General features: G+C 42.6%; 1 protein-coding gene across 2 annotated transcripts in view; it reads right to left on the bottom strand.

The window, feature by feature from the left end:
* LOC138515518 (thioredoxin-like) overlaps window positions 1-16,695 on the bottom strand; it is a 241,721-nt gene that overhangs the window by 12,301 nt on the left and 212,725 nt on the right. For both annotated transcript variants that reach the window (XR_011282043.1, XM_069630319.1), the window contains 2 exons: window positions 14,750-14,809; window positions 14,007-14,072 (listed from right to left, as the gene is read on the bottom strand). Coding sequence is in view for 1 of the 2 variants with exons in the window: in XM_069630319.1 (XP_069486420.1) it covers window positions 14,007-14,072; window positions 14,750-14,809 (126 nt within the window). In the remaining variant the exon portion in view is untranslated. The remainder of the gene's footprint in view (window positions 1-14,006; window positions 14,073-14,749; window positions 14,810-16,695) is intronic.

Here is a 16,695-nt window from a genome sequence, read left to right as displayed (position 1 = left end):
TCCTTGATGGTTCTGGGTGAACAGGGAAGAACCTGTTTTGACAGGACTTTCAGAACTCAGACTTGTCTAGAAATGTTTTCAGGGGTGTACAAGGGAAAGGAAGAGAAGGAGAAGAACAGGTGGCCACAGGCGGGCCAGGAGTGGAGGAGGACGAGGAAGAGAGGATGGACAGGGGAGGGAACAGGAGAGGTTGAGACTGCAGAAAGATTGGCCAGCTCCTTGCAGATTTTGAAGAGTTTGGCCGAGTTGTTAGATGCCACAGAGATGCAGGCTTGAATGTGTGATCTCTTCTTGGTGAGGACAGAGAGCCTGTACTGCCTTTGGAGCAGGCAGCAGGCCAGTTTGTCAGTGGGTGTACCTGTTTCCCTCCACTTCTTCTCAGCCACCCTGCACTTGCCTTTGAGGGTGATGAGGTCGGAGTCAGACCAAGAGTTGCTCTTGGATTTGGGCTTCAAGCTGATCCTCCTGACAGGGGCAAGTATACACAGAATGTCAGAGATAGATAGATGAAGGTTAGATAGGGCTGTGTCAGGATGTCAGTCAGCCAAAGGTGCATAAGGGAGAGAAAGTAGCGGTGAAATCCTCAAATGACAGACACTTCATGGGTCGGATGACCGAGAAGGTAGGTGGCAGTGCTGGAGTCGGCTTGGCCTGAGGGATAGAGAGAGAGAGAGATGGGAGGAAAGGAGACAGTGATCACTACGGGAGCCAGGATTGGTGAGAGGTTTGGATAGGGGAGGTCTGAGGAGATCAGAACATTCAGGGTGTGCTCTGCTGAGTGAGTTAGTTAAGAGGGAAGAATAGAGAGAGAGAGAGAGAGAGAGAGAGAGAGAGAGAGAAAGAGAGAGACAGACAGTGAGAGAGAGAGAGAGAGAGAGAAAGAGAGAGAGAGAGAGAGAGAGAGAGAGAGAGAGAGAGATAGAAATTCAGAGAGATAGTGAAAGAGTCCTGCAAAAGGACAGGAAGCATCCAATGAATGTTTAGGTCTCCAAGGACGAGAAATTGAGAGGTAGAGGCGAGGAAGGAGGAGGAGAGGTCAGGCCACTCACAGAGGTAGGAGGCTACCTGGCTGGGCGGCCAGTAGATAGTGGCCAGAGTCAGAGAAAGGCCAGGAGATATAAAGAGGGCCTGCAGATCAGGCATTCAATGGAGGAGTCGTCCTGCATAGGAATTTTAGAAGCAGGGATCCACACCAGGAAGATCAAGGCTACACCGAAACTAGCATGGTTGTTTCTGGGTATGGAGAGGATCTTGTAGCCATCAGGAAGGAGAGTGTCAAAGCTGTTGACAGAGCTGGGCGTGAAGCACATCTCGGTCAGACCGGGTACATCCAGATTGAGTTCTTCCAGTAGACGGCAGATGTTAGAGGAGTGTTTGACATCTGACCGAGAGTTGAGAGTAACAATTTGGGGCATATTGCCTCCTGTGATGGACTTCTGTGGAGGGGTACAGGTCAGAGGTACACTCTGTGGAAGTGTTGTAGGAGCCTGAGGATGGGCAGAGGAGGAAGGAGGAGACAGCAAGGTAGCCAAGGAGGAGGGCAGGAGGAGGTGAGTGTCAGAGGGTTGGCGTGGAAAGAGTTAACAGGGTGGCTGGAGAAGCAGCAGTGACAGCTGTAGAGGTTGCAGAGGATGGAGGAGGCAGAGGAGCCAGAGGGGGGGAAGAAGGGACATCAGGAGAAGAAAGGAAGTTGATTAGGTGCAGGAAGCATCTATCAAAAAAGGCAGAGGTTTGCCAGAGGGCCGTGGATGAAGACAGTGCCGTTTAGGTAAACATTAAAGATACTCTTGGAGGAGTGGGTGGGGGCCAGGAGGGCCTCCCATCTCATGCCAGCATTAATGGGTGAAGAGGAAAAAGAAGAGAGAACAGAGGTCATATGGGGAGTCCATAGTACTGGAGAGGGAACAACAAAGAGGATGTCGAGAAAGGAAATTGATAAGGTGCAGGAAGGGTTTATCAAAAAGGAGTGTTTGCCGCAATTGTCAATTCCTGAGGGCTCGCCGCAATTGTACTTCCTTGGATGAATTTTATCCCCAAACTCAAATTGTGACACAATGGTTGCTTAAGCGAGGGTACTCCAAGAAACTCTTAAAAGTTCTCTATGAAAAGAGCTTGTTTTTATGATCGACATCATGTGCTCCCAAGGTCTAAACCAGATATGGAGAAGCTGGTTTGTGTAACCACCTATAGTCCATTAAGTAACAAGTTTCAGAAAATGGTGAATAAGCATTGGCACATATTTCAATTAATCAACCCAGAGCTTCCGAAACCTCTCTTTGCATTTAAAAGAGGGGTCAATTTGCGACGGTCCCTGATACAAGCAATAAGAAAGGATGATATCCCTAAAGTGTATATTCATTCTCAACTGGGATTACCATATCTATGTGGGCAATATACTTGTGGCAACTGTACGGTATGCCAGTTTGCTATCAAAGCCACAGAATTCAGACATGTTAACAAAGTTTGGTTGCTCAAAAGTCACACCAATTGTAAAACGAAAAAATTTCATATATGATATAGAATGACCTTGTGAATTAAACTATGTTGTTAAAACATTGAGAGTTGTACATGATAGAATTAACAAGCATCATTCTCGTATTTGCACTCAGACTACTAATGCACCCCTGGTGGTACTCTTTATGGAGGCAGAGCATAATGAAAACTATTTGAGATGGCTAGTTATTGAGAAGGTTGTGGTTAGTGACAGGGATGGCTCTACTGAACAAAGACTTTCAGAGAGGGAACCATTTTGGATATACCATCTTCAATCACATCTGGTAGGACTGAAGGAATCCTTGGAATGGAATTCTACATGGTTACTGAATCCTTGGTTACCTTGCACCTTTCAATGATGCCCATTTGAGCTATGGTTTGTGCTCATATCTTTGTGAATGCAGGTTTATTGATTCCATTGCTTTTCTGCACTTTATTAGTACCTTTGCATTTGTATTCATGGATATCCTGTGTATCAATGACTGGGTAGTGTCCTGTTTTAAAACACTTTTGTTTCCAGTGAAATAATTTCACGACATTTAACATCATGGTTGTTTTGTATGTGTTTTCTCAAACATTCCTTATCTTTTAGGGATATCTGTAACAGAGATTTCTCACTTACATTACATGATCTCCCGTTCGCCATTCACTACAATACACCTGTATCGCTTTACTAGATGCAGTAAGTAGGCCCCCATTCATTGTACGTAACTGGGACGGCATTACGCTTGATGGGTGTACATCCATTTCAATTTCAACTTCCATGCATGAGAGTGGCTTTGAGATTGTGTTGCTGCGGAATAGAGACCGGGCGATTTTCACCCCTTTTGAGTAATTGGTTACAGTTTTATGGTATCTGTGTAACTCCCATTTGTTGACACAGTACAGTAAATTTCTTTCATTACGATGTATAACTTTAGTAATGTTAGCCCAGAGGTTGATTTTGATCCATATTTTTATTACATATTCAATGGCGGGTTGTTGTTGGCCGAATTTACTATAATTGTGGAAATTTAAGAAAAGGGAGAGGATCTCCCCACTTATTTAAGGTATTGTTTTTTTGTTTTCTAGTCCATAGCCTTGGTGGCATGACATCAGTGGCCTCTTCAAGTAGGTCATACGTATTTTTTGTACTGTAGTGTTTGACACATGGAACTATAACTATGATATGGGACCGAACACCGTAACAATATATTTGTCTTAGGTAATTCATGTGGTCTTTACGGAGTAATTACAATGTTTTATTTGAGGGTGCACTTTGTGTGTGGGTTGCTTGATGTGGTGATTCTTTAACTATGACATCCTGGTGCACTTTTTATTGGTGGTTATTGGATGTTAGCAGCTCATTACATTATTGTTTTGTGTGTTTGCTGATGAGGTTATTGAGTCTCTATACACTTCTTTATCCAGTCACGGTGAAATGGTCTCAGTATTTCGACCCTGAAGTAGACTTCCTAGTCGAAACTAGCATCTATGAATGAGGGACAATCTCTTCACATGGCCACTTTCTGCAGCACTGGTTGGGTTTATGCTACACGTGTGAAGCATTGGCACCCATTGGGCTTATCATTGCCCATTTAGCACACCTGTGTGTATATGTACTGTTTTTATAGTTGGCATATGATCCTCATGAAGAGATAAACAACTGACTTGTGACCTTCAACACATTTGTGTTTGCATTCACCATCTTATCGGGCTCGAGGCTATGTGATGTACAATTGAATAGCCTTTTTTAAAAATGTTTTCTCTACATTTCTATTACGTGTTGTTTAGTTATAAATAGTTATAAATATGCTAGAACAAGATCATTTCATATGTGTAGGACTTCTCCCCAAACAATTCTCTTAATTTATGCATTTTTTTCACCAGCAATTAAATATATTTGTATTTGATTCTGTGACTGATTACAGTTAATACAATTATGCCCAGTAGTAGTTTTATTTATGTAGAGAACCATGCTATATATGGGGAAAGGTTCCTGACACTGGGCTATAAGGAATAGTACAAGATGGGCCTCATTTGGAGTTTGGAGGTAGCCATGCCGTTCTAACCGGCATGGCTACCCCCAAACCGGGTCCCAAAAATAGGGAATTACCGGGCCATGCCAACTTTAGCGGGCCCAGTAACTCCCATTCTTGGGACCCGGACCCGGTACATCCCCATTCCCATTTGAGCCGCGAATGGGCTCAAATGGGAATGGGAGGATGCTAACAACAGACCAGTTAATGACGGGTCTGTTGTTAGCATCCTGGTTTGCTCGCGAGTGGCGGTATGCATGTCTAGTCTGGACCAGACGTGCATTCCTCCATCTGTGAGGAAACCCGTAATGTGGCGGCCCGGAATGAACGGTGCCGGTACCTTACCGCCACCATTCAATCCGCGGCCACCAGCCTCCTAATGAGGCCCAATATCCTTTCCTAGATGTTTGGCAGTCCATTTAGTAATAGCCACCGCAAGGCACAGGTTTCTTTTTTAATAAAAACCAGAAAAAGAAATAATTAAAGTGTAGAACAAAAAAAGATTTCTAGTGAGTTATTATGGAAAATTAGTGTGTTTTGAAACTTACACCCGCCCCTGGCATTTAGTGAATTGATATATCTGAGCCATAGCATTAATATGAAGGGCGGAATACATAATGTGGCTATAGGGGGGTTATAGAGATGTTATGCCAAGACAAATGTCTGGGGTAGTAAGTTCAACAGGAGTTTATTTTCTTTCCAAGTCTGACTCTACGCTATCCAATGGTATAGCTAAGTAATAATGACTAGGTAGAGTTGTATCAAAGGCATGGGTCCTTGTGCAGTACCAGAATGGCCGTTTGGCATGTTGAGGGTGTGCCTTGTCCCTCAGGGCACATCCTCTCTAGATCACTGAGGTAAACACTCAATCCAAGATGTAGGTCTATACATTGTGATTAAAGGGTTAACCAAAACTTAGAGTAGTCCTGACATTGATAAAGACAAAAATGAAGGTTACCCTTTTATTATTATTATCTTATTGTGTTATGGTTCTCAAATTGTACACAAGGTTAACACAATATCAAGCCTTACAAGAATGTACAGAATACTTTAGCAATACATATATCATTATACAGTTGCTTTGTAAAACGAGGGTTCAACGAAATCCTGCCTTGTCTGCATATACATCTGTTTGTGTGTGTATGATATCGTGGTAAAAATGCAAATTCAGCATGGTAAAAAGGCACAAACTTATCAGCTGTGGGATAAACCCACTAGGATGGGAGGGGGTTTGCTGAGAGCCACACAGTTCTATGCACTAGGCTGGAGAATGCCCTAAATTGTGTTTTAAGCAAATAACATATAGGCTTAACATTAGACCACTGGCCATAGGAGACATCAATAGTTTTTTGGCAGGATTGGTAGAGGAATATTGTGACAAGATTTGGCAGCAAGCAGGATATGCCGGGGTAAAATGAAGCACTAACATACATGACGGGCGCCTTTTAACAATTATCGAGTGCATGTGTGGAAAGCTCTAAGAGAGCTGTATCCATATAAGTCCGATATGGGATCAATCTTAGCACGTAAAATTAAACCAGATGAGGACCCTGCAGAATACATATGAACAATGCAAGAGATGTGGACGCAAGAGAATAAACAATCATGGGATGATAGTGAGGGGGCTCCCCAAAGATGTGCAGACTTTCCTAGAAAACATAGTAGGGATAGCAGTAAAAGGGTGACACTTGTACATTATAGTAAAATAAGACAGGAAAAAGACAAGGGGCCTCATTATGAGTCTGACGGTAGCCTTGCCGGTAAATAGCAGCACGGCTGCCGCCGGAGTCATTTTTTTTGCTACCCGGCAATGGGGACTTAGCAGGGCATTACAGCCCTGGCAGTCCCGGTAATTCCTCATTGCCGGGCGCGGAAAATATTACTCTCTATTCCCATTTGAGTCTCATTGGACTCAATGGGAATGGGGAGGATGAATGCACCGGCACCATTCATGAATGGTGCCGCTGCATCCGTCAAGGTCTACCAGCAGGTCCCGTTCCGCCCGCTAGGTCAGACCTGGTGGCTGAAAAAGGCACCCGCTCACAGTACTCATAGTTTGCTGGTCTGGAAACAATGGTAATGGCAAGCTTACCGGTTCAGTTGTTTCCAGACCGGCAACCTTATAATGAGGCCCAAGGAAACATTAGACAACGCAGTAAAAGAGGAAAGCAAATCAGTGCTGAAAAAACTGGGCAAAATAAGCATGGAAGGGGCAGTGCTCACAGGACCAGTTAGCATTTCACCTGCCCAACAGGAGGGGCTTCCAGTAACAGCAGTAGCGCAGCAAGAGGGATGTACAGAAGCACCATATAACCCACAATGGGGAGCAGAACAGATGCAACAAGAAATGCAGGAGAAGTAAATACATACATGGGGCAATATCAAACAGGGAGAAGATATTATCCAAGCAGAAGGGGATTTGAATATAGGGGTATGGGGCCACAGTTCAGAGGACAGAGTTTTGTTTGCAGGAATTTTGGTCACTATGCTCGAACATGTCCACTCATTCAGCAAACAGGACATAAGAAGGAGTGAAGCTACAGCAGCCATAAATGCAGACACCCACACTAACTCAGCAGCTGCAAATGATACCACAGTGACAGATGCAATTGCACCCTATACAAACACAGGTTGTACCAATACAGGGTCAAGTACCAACACAAGGAGAAATGACAGCTGAAATGCAGGGTACAGTAAGGCTACTGCAAGCATCAGCACAGGCACACTCACAAGAGAAGGTGACAATATTGGGAAAAATGAGCTACGCCATTACACTGGGGTCACAGTGGTGGGTGGAAATCCATTCACATCCTCGCTCAAAGTATTCTTCCAATAGGGGTGTCCTCAGGAAGTGCGAGTGTGTCCAGTCTTAGCAGTAACTGAAGACCCTAAAGAGGAGTCCGCGGTAGCAGTTATAATAGGACAGAGTGACATTTCCTTTCTGATGGATACTGGAGCAACTAGATCCTGTATAAAAGAAGGGAGGTTCCCATTATCCAACGAGAAATTGGACACAGAAGGCTTTTCAGGGACCCTCCAAGTGGTTCCTCTGACAAAAGATTTACCACTGACAATAGGAACGCAACATATTGCAGTGTCATTATTATATTCCAAAGACACACCTATTAACATATTAGGATGAGATTTGTTATGCAAACTGAATGCCACAATTTCATTTGCAGAGAAAGGGATGGTGTGCAATACACCTGGCATGTACCCAGCTAGGGTGGCAGTACTGATACAAGCATACTATACACACAGCACACTGAGAGGGATACCCGAGTATACAGAGATGCTCCTATATGGAGTGCAAGTACTGCTAGGATAGGTCTTCAAGTATCGGCCCATATTTAGGACAGAGGCATTCTCGTTGAGCAGTAGTACTACACAAAAGTTGAATACAAAAGCAAGGGAAATGGGGAAATGTACAGTTTTTTCACAAACATAACTGCCAACACACTATTCTGCAGAATAGTGGCAGAATTAGTGGCATTAATTGAGGCCCTAAACATGTCTGAAGGTCAGGCGGTAAAAATGTTTTCTAATTCTGCATGCGTAACATCTACAGTACAATCAGGACTAGCAAGATGGGAAAGGAGAGGGTTCAAGAGAAGTCATGGCTCACAGGTACAACATGCAGCAATTTTGAGTAAATTATTGGAAATGCTACTGCTCCCAGTAAAATTAGCAATAATCAAGTTCAAAGCCCATACTGAGGGAAAAGATTTTATATCATTAGGTAACAAAAGAGCAGACAGAGCAGCAAAAGAAGGAACATGTGTGCTGTTACCTGATGAGAAGTAGAAAACACCACAAAAAAAGAAAACAGCAAGATACACGGCCAAGCAAGAAACTTGACCCCTGTCAAGTTTCCAAGCAGCTGTTGCTGGAAGGATATCTGACGAATCCGTGGGAGAAAATTACTGGTAAGTAATTTCTCATTTGCTTAGCTGTCTGCCCCACACTACCTGAACACAGTGATGAGAGAAGATAAGCTTGTCATAACACCAAATTCCTTAACTGGGCAATCCCTGAGGCGACTTATTTCAGTGACCCAATTTGTTTGTGACATGTTTAGTTCAATATCGATCCCTTGTCCAAATGAAGAATTCCCAAAACGTTCTGGCACTTTCAATAATGAGGCTAACTCGAGTTATAGTTCTCCATTTTCATTCTATATTGTAAAAGTACTTACTTGTCAGTGTCAGGAGCTGCTTACCTTTCCACAATAAAGTAACAGGAGTTAAGAGCTGCTGAGGGATGTCAGTCTGGTGCCGCTTATCGCCTAACAACCCTAACAGCCACAAGAGCATTCGTGAAGCACTCGGTGAATGCGCGTGCACGCCCAATTTAACTTCCGTTAGTTAATTTCACCGTTTTAGTTTAAATTGCAGTACCATTAGATTAGCAATGTCCTGAAGTCGACGTTAGGGCCCTGGAGCTACAACACAGCCACAACAGCACTTGTGAAGCACTTGTGAATTAAACAATTGGGGATGCCCAAAAACTACTGGCTTGACATACTGCACCTGGTGGCTCTGATAAGGAATAGCTTGACAGCACCGGCAAGGTGGTAATGCCTGGAAAATGGTTGAAAGTGGCTCTGGAACAACTTCACTACCCTGCCCACATATCAAAAGAGCATGTGGTTGCAAGGATAAGTGAGTATTTGTTTGTGTCAAATCGACATGAATATGTGTCTGAATATGTGACCAATTGCATGACATGTCAAAATGTGTATGTGGCCAGACTTTGAAAGTGGTATGAGGAACTTTTCTGCGACCGGCAGTGCCCTTCTGACACTTGCAAATAGACTATGTCGACATGCAAGATAGATGTAACTCTTATAAATACATGTTTACTGTGGTATATCCATTTATAGGTTGGCTTGAGGCAGGTGCCTGCGCCTGTAATGTCACCTGTTCAGTGGCTAAATTCTTGGTGAGGGAGGTATTCCTGAGGCGGGGATCCCAGAAGAAATTAATTCTGACACTAATCAGCACTTTCCAAATTATTTGATTGAAGAAATAACTGCCCTTCTAGGATTATGGCACAAACTATGTATCATTTACTGCCCACAGGCCAAAGGTGTGGTAGAGAGAATGAATGGCCTACTAAAAGAGCACTTGGCTAAGCTAACACTGACTCTTACTGCTTACCCCTTGCTCTCTTTGCTTTGCAAAATTTGGTTGGAGGAGACCATCACCTAACTCCTTATGAAATTGTTACTGGTTGGCAAATGCATGCCCCTATCCCTCAGGCACATATCATTGCTGATGCTAACTCTTCTTACATTCTATGAGAGAAGTTCCATATGTACCTCACAGAACTTACAGGATCGCTTGCCTATATGTCCCAACAGACAAACCCAAGGACACAGACAGAGCAAGGAGGTGAAATTAACAGTGGTGAGTAGGCAAGGGAATTTGCACAAGCAGCACTTCTCTATCCTGGAGATAAGGGGGGGTCATTACAAGTTTGGAGGTAGCCAATTAGCGGCATGGCTACCCCTTTACCGGGTTACTCGAATGATGAATTACCGGGCCATTTTGACCTTGGAGGGCCCGGTAATTCCTCATTCAAGGAACCCGGACCCGGTACATCCCATTCCCATTCGAGCCCCCATAGGGGGATGATGCTAAGAACAGGCCCATTAATAATGGGCCTGCTGTTAGCATGCTGGTCTGCTCGTGGGACCCGCTAAGGACGCCTGGCGAAACCAGGCGTCCTTAGCGGATTCCTGCAACCAGATCTCATAATGGGGCAGTAAGGGCTTGACGGCTCCAGCACCTTTACCGGTACAGTTAACCCCTTACCGACTACCTCGTAATGACCCCCAAAGTGTTTAAACAAAGCCACGTCAGAAAGTGGAAAAAATAATGTTGTACTATTGCACATACAGTGACATACCCAACACCAGCGGCTGTCAAGGTCGAGGGTCATTAAGGATGGGTCCACCTCACCAACATGTTCAGGGACAAGAGAACCAGCTCCCCCGGAGAAGAGGGCCAGAGAGCAATGTGATGGGGAGTATACATCAGCTCTCATTAACTTTTTTCTCAGCAATAAGGTTTTATAGAAGACTAACCAGGGAGGAAGAAAAGGGATTTTTGCAGGACAATGTAATTATAAACAGACGCCAAAAAATGTCTAGTCTATAGAGTGTAATAATATTAACATGCATTAGTATAAGATAATTATTATTATTAGAATGTTTTTTCCTTAAAGAAAGAGGTGGCATACGTTCAAGCATTAGTGTGAATAGGGCAAAAAGAAATGTGTTAAATGAAGAGGTATTCCATCATGACACTAAAAGGGGACAGGAGATAACATCAGGGAACGTCTGGTTCAATTAAATATTACGTGTGGGTAGAGAAAGGTTGCTCACTCATCCCACATGTAATATAGGCACCCACGCTCTTCCTGCCTCAGGCTGTATCATATGCGGAAGCAGTATGCCTAATGCGCATGTCCCTCTGCACAACCAGGGGTCTATATCATAAAACACATATTTTTCTCCAGTGGGTGGATGAAGGAGAAGAGGTTTACACAGAGAAGTATGTGCAATTTGACAGAATGGCTGAATAAAATAGAAACCAAACAGATGACAGTGGAATATATAACCGAAGGCTCGGGGGGAGGAAATGATTATCGAACACAAACGGCTGTGGTGTGTAGATAAAGAGGGACAAAGTATCTCCTGGTGTCACACAACAGCAATAATGAGAATAAGGTGGGCAGTGTGGTATGTGGTCAATGGGAGGGAGGAATGATGCAATGTCATGCTGAAGGTTTGGTGGGTATTTGAACAAAATGTGTTGTCCAAAGTAAACAATAGCTGCAAGGCTGTATAGGGGAGGTATATACACACATTGACTTGTATAGGTTAAACTCATCAACCAGTTCACATAAAGAGCTTCATACGATTCCCACTGTGTTTCAGATCCAGTGGATCCATCCATTTGGGAACTAACAATAGCTATGCTAAGTTGATAAGGAGTGCAGTGTTGATGCAGGGGACAGCTGTCATCATGGACCTGTGGTGGGTATGTGGATCAAAGGCCTACATAGAGCTCCCTCCTGATTGGAGTGGGGTTTGTGCGATTGGTATACTGCACAGCCCTGCCCTGGTAGTGTCCCAAAGTAACAACAATATGGGGGCTTTCATTAAAGGAGCAGTCAGTGGTGTTGAAGGAAAAGTGGTCCAGCAAGACAAGGAGCAAACAATGCGAAGAGTGCTAAACAGAAATAGTAGAGCAAATCATTATTGGCTGAGAAGAGTGCACAAAATCTGGCAGCAATTCCTGCTGAGTTTCAACTGTTTTCCAAGGCAACCACTTGTTTTGTGTGCAAACTACAGCTAATGCCAAGTGTCTACAACTCACCAGGTACAAGTTAATGTGATTGGCCAATTGAACAGCAAAGGGCCTAAATGCGGCAAAGGAAGAGCTGAGGGTGCTACGTTTATTGGCTCTTCAGCATGGGTACGTGTTGTACCTTCTCACTGCCATAGAGGGAAACGTTTCTGGTAAGATAGGAAGCAGCTGTTGTGCCGTAGTGCCCCATGGAGAATTGAGTGCAGCTATCAATGAAATACAGACACTTTATGAGTAGATGACTAACAAAGCTAATAAAGTGCAATCGTACAACTGGCTAGGCACCCTTTTTGCATGGGTGCCTGCTCGGCACACAGGAGTATTTCAAGTGACTGTCCCTGTGCTGGTCCTCATGCTAATCACCTTCTGCATTGGCAAAACTATTGTGAGACTCTACACTAACAAAAGGAGCTGGAACATGTATGTTGCCCTTGAATGTTGATGGGGTAAATGATAAAAAATAAGTCCATTAACAAACTAACCAAGGGTAAAAAAAAGGTGATGATGAAGTTGACTGGGTTACAATACCATCAGAAGATATAGAGAACTATGATGCCTTTTGGATTTCATGTGATAAGGATGGGCAGGGGTGTGTGCTGTTGGAGGGATCATTGGAAGACTGAGATGAAGATGGAGGTGACATGAGAAGACTAAAAAAGAGTATGAATCCCTAAAAAGAGAGAAGCAGAATGAAGATTGGGAGAAAGAAAAGAGTTGTTTTTGATGGATCAATCAAAGGGAGGAATAATGTGGTAAAAATGCATGTTCACCGCAGTAGAAAGGTGCAACCTTATCAACTGCAGGATCATCCCACTAAGATGGGAGGGGGCTTTGTTGATAGCCACACAGTTCTATGCACTAGGCTTGAGAATGCCCTCAATAATTGTGTATCAAGCAAATACCATACCGGTAATATAAATAGGCTGCCAGTAAGTATATGTGGCTTAACATTAGACCAAGGCACTGTAAACAGGCCTCAGAGCATGCTTTTAATTAGAATCAAATTCACATTTTACTAACGTGCTTAGTAGCAGCAGACGGTGACAGCACATTGCAAATTACACGTTCCCAGGATCAGACAGTGAGAAATGAATAGCTCTTGATACTTTTGAGGTCAGGGAGCTAAGCTCATGGGTGCCGAAGAAAGACAGTGGGCACACAATCATCTTATATTTCAGCAAATTTGTTTATGAAACTGGTCTACTGGTGGTTTCAAAGTGTCCCATAGTGGTTTCAAATTGTCCCTTGGCACATGTGAGCATGAGAAAACTTTTCAAGAGTTCTAAAAATGCAACGTTAAAATCATACTTTGTCAGTGGCTCAAGGCTCCTCCAGTGACACAATCAACATATTCTCATGAGAAACGGTTGGAGATGGCCGGCGGCAGATGAATAAAGATTTGCTGGTCATCTCAAATGTCTCAATGTTTTGGCACTATTGATGTGGAATTGTGGGCTGGACTGTGACATCTCAGAACTGGTCGAGGGTGGTGTGGTGAGATTTGCAAGACCCAACCACAGCAGGGTAATGTATGCCTTTCCATAAGGGAATGACGTAGCTCTACCAATCAGTTCCACATGGAGGACTATCTCAATGTTGCAATATGCTTTGATGCTAATTAGTTTGTATGGTTAAACATTTGTGTTAGGGGCGTATTTCAACAGAGTTTTTCATGCAGAACTGTTCCTCCATCTGTTTGAATTTTGCCTTTAGCAGCTGTGCTTGGGCCCAGAATAAATTGTGTTACTTCGTGCCTGTGTACACTCCTTTTTGGATTACTTTTGTAATTTTATTGGAGCGTTCTGAGGCAACCCTCAGTACAATATCATGCTGGACTGTACCACCGCATGCATTGTGTATAATTTGGCCATAATCTAAAGCAACAAATGGGGTGCTAAAAAGGAGGTTGCAGCATGAGCCTGATTTGAAAATGGAACAGGTTCTGCCTGGTGCCAATGCAATGGAATTTGGATGTTGCTTAAAGGTTCACAAGGCATGTATGATGGAGCATTTCATACATTCTACAGTGTTACATTCCCCAAAATGTTGTCATTAATTATGATAAGATGAAATAGAAATCTTTGATGTTATACGCATGCTCTGATGTATAGAACTGTACCTTCTGCTGATTCCTGTAGAAGTAGAACGTCGGGGTACCAGTAATGAAGGAACAGAGATCCAAATCCTTAAAAAGAGAAGGGACATATTTATTGTCAGAGATATTCTACTGACACAGTATTTGGTCACTGATGGGCACTAGTCAGAGTACCCAAATTGTAAGCTGCATGGAAGTATTGAGACCACCAGTCTTGTATGGAATATGTAAGCAATGCATGGGCACAAACAATTGTATTTTCGCTTGTTTAGTACAACATTCATGAAGGTTGAAATTCTACCAGCTAATCACATTCAGTGGAGATCAGGATAGGTAGTGAACTTGATAGGCGAGAGATAGTAATGAGGGGGGAACAGAAGCGAGGGGACTTGTCACAACATCCAAACATGTAGTTGAAAATGGAAACATTTCATACTATCCAGGCCTTGGATTCCAATCTTTATGCAATGTTGTAGCAAACATTCATCTTAAGTTTTTCACCACAACTTTAAAATGTTCTACAATCTCATTCCATTTAGTACTCAAAAAGCCTAGGTTTTACAAATGTACCACTTTATATTTTTACTAAGGCAAAGACAACCCCACGAATCTTGTCAAAAAAGACATCATGTATCCATTGACAACCTTAACAAAATGCCATATTGGTGGCCCTAGATCTATGCCAAGTACTTTGACATCAAGTTCTCAAGTCAGTGCACTTTCTCAATGGAAATGCCAATGTCTTTAAGTTTAGCTTGCAGGATTACCTGTACTTCATTAATGTCAATTGTGCAGAACTTCACATTGTAATATCTGTCGGCCAAGTCCTTTCAGAAGAAAAAATAATAGATGAGAAGTCATTTACAAACTGGTAGTATCATTACCATGATGACAGTTTTCAATAAATATAGCATTTTTCATAAACACTTGTTTTTTGGCATGTATTTTGAAACTATTACATTCTTAACTTCTGGTTGGGCAATCAAAATATCACTTCATCAAAACAATTGATACATCTGAGGTGAGCTATGCCACATATAAATGACTTGTACCACAATGGATTTGTCTCTGGCATTGGGTCTTTTGTTTGCCAATAAAACACTGATGTTTGGCATTACTTCAAACTCCAATAGCATGTGATTGTTAATATTTTTCTTTATTTCTTCATTTTAACTTTAAATATGTCATTGAAGGCATGTGCCCCTCTGATCTATTCCATAGTGGAGGTCAGAAAAAAAAACTTTATTTGGATATCAATCTATAAAAGCATTTAAAACCACAAAATTGAAATATACAATTTTGTTAAAATCAGAACAAAGTAAAAATATACAATAACATCAATTTATCACAGATTATTAATAAATGATAAGTATAATAGAAATGTTATAAATAACTGTTCATAAATCAATCAGTAAATAGGCTTTAAAAAGATTGCTCATCTATTATATCCACTATATAAAAAAAAACCTTCAGCGCCCATGCCATCAATTTAGATTTTGTGACAATAACTAAATAAGTGCAGCAATGTATGTCAAATGACTGAAGTTTTTTACTAATGGAATTATTATCTGGCAGGACTCCTTATAAAGGTGACAAAAAATAAGACATGCAGTGTTTTCTCCAATGTATTTTTGGACAATGGACACCCACCATATACAGCCTATGCAGGAGAGCACTGATTTAACCAATAATGAATTTTTAAATAATCACATATAAGAGTAGTTATTAAGACTCCATTCCGAAATAAAGATCAGTATAAGCAATATGGTTGGATGGCATCTTTCAAAATTATGAAATCCATAACTTTGTTCGGCTGTATGTTAGCTTCTTGACTTTCATCTGGAGAACTAATAATTCCTATATTGTGGCTTTGTTCATCCATTCTAACTTGGGCAAAAAATAGAGCGGCATCACCACAGATAAATTATCCAGTAGATCTTTAACGCATGTTATCAAACCTTGATTAGGATGTTCCCAAAAATAAATAAATTAAACAGATAAGTTTGGCTTCGGTGTTCCCCAGTGTTCTAAAAAAGCGAACAGATCCAGTTTGGTTCGAATCTGTAATAGAAGGGAGACTCGATTCATTATGTATCTCTCACGACCCTCATCCCAGCCCCCATCTGGCAAGCCCATGGGCCAGGTGGGATCAGGACTCGGGTCTCTAATAAGCCCTGGCATCACTTCCTAGGCCCTCTTGGATCCGGTCCTGGTGCCTATGGCAGCAGGCTCATACACTGTGAAAAGACATGTGCTCAGGGAACTACTTTATTTAAGGTTGTCAGCCAACATGGAGGCATCCACATAGCTTGGCTCCTAGAAACCCAGCTATGCAGTATAGTGTTTTGAGTGTGGTGGCCTAGGGACTACTTCACCTGGACTACTTTCTTCAGGCTATTTAAACCAAACCCGAAATGGATAACACGCTTCGCGTTACTTTGCAGTTTGCAACGGGACGCTCACCATGTCCAGCTATACCAGCGAGCCTCAGAGAAACAGAACCTGCAAGGAGACAAACGGAACATCGTTAGCAGCAGCATCTTACCTGCAATCTCCATCTTTATCCACCCAAAGCTCCTGTGAACAGTTTCCTATGGATCCGCACGTCCCCTGGACCGAAAGCCCCGAAAGAGGAAAGAAACTAAGGTATTGGAGACATTACAATATTATGAACTGCTCAAAAGGCTTACCTGGCTGGTCGCCCCTAGGCCGG

Source organism: Ambystoma mexicanum, chromosome 6q (genome assembly GCF_040938575.1).
Source record: "Ambystoma mexicanum isolate Mex_15411 chromosome 6q, UKY_AmexF1_1, whole genome shotgun sequence".
NCBI classification, from domain to species: domain Eukaryota; kingdom Metazoa; phylum Chordata; class Amphibia; order Caudata; family Ambystomatidae; genus Ambystoma; species Ambystoma mexicanum.
The sequence above is the reverse complement of the archived record's forward strand: the minus strand, read 5'-3'. Positions and strand labels throughout refer to the sequence as shown.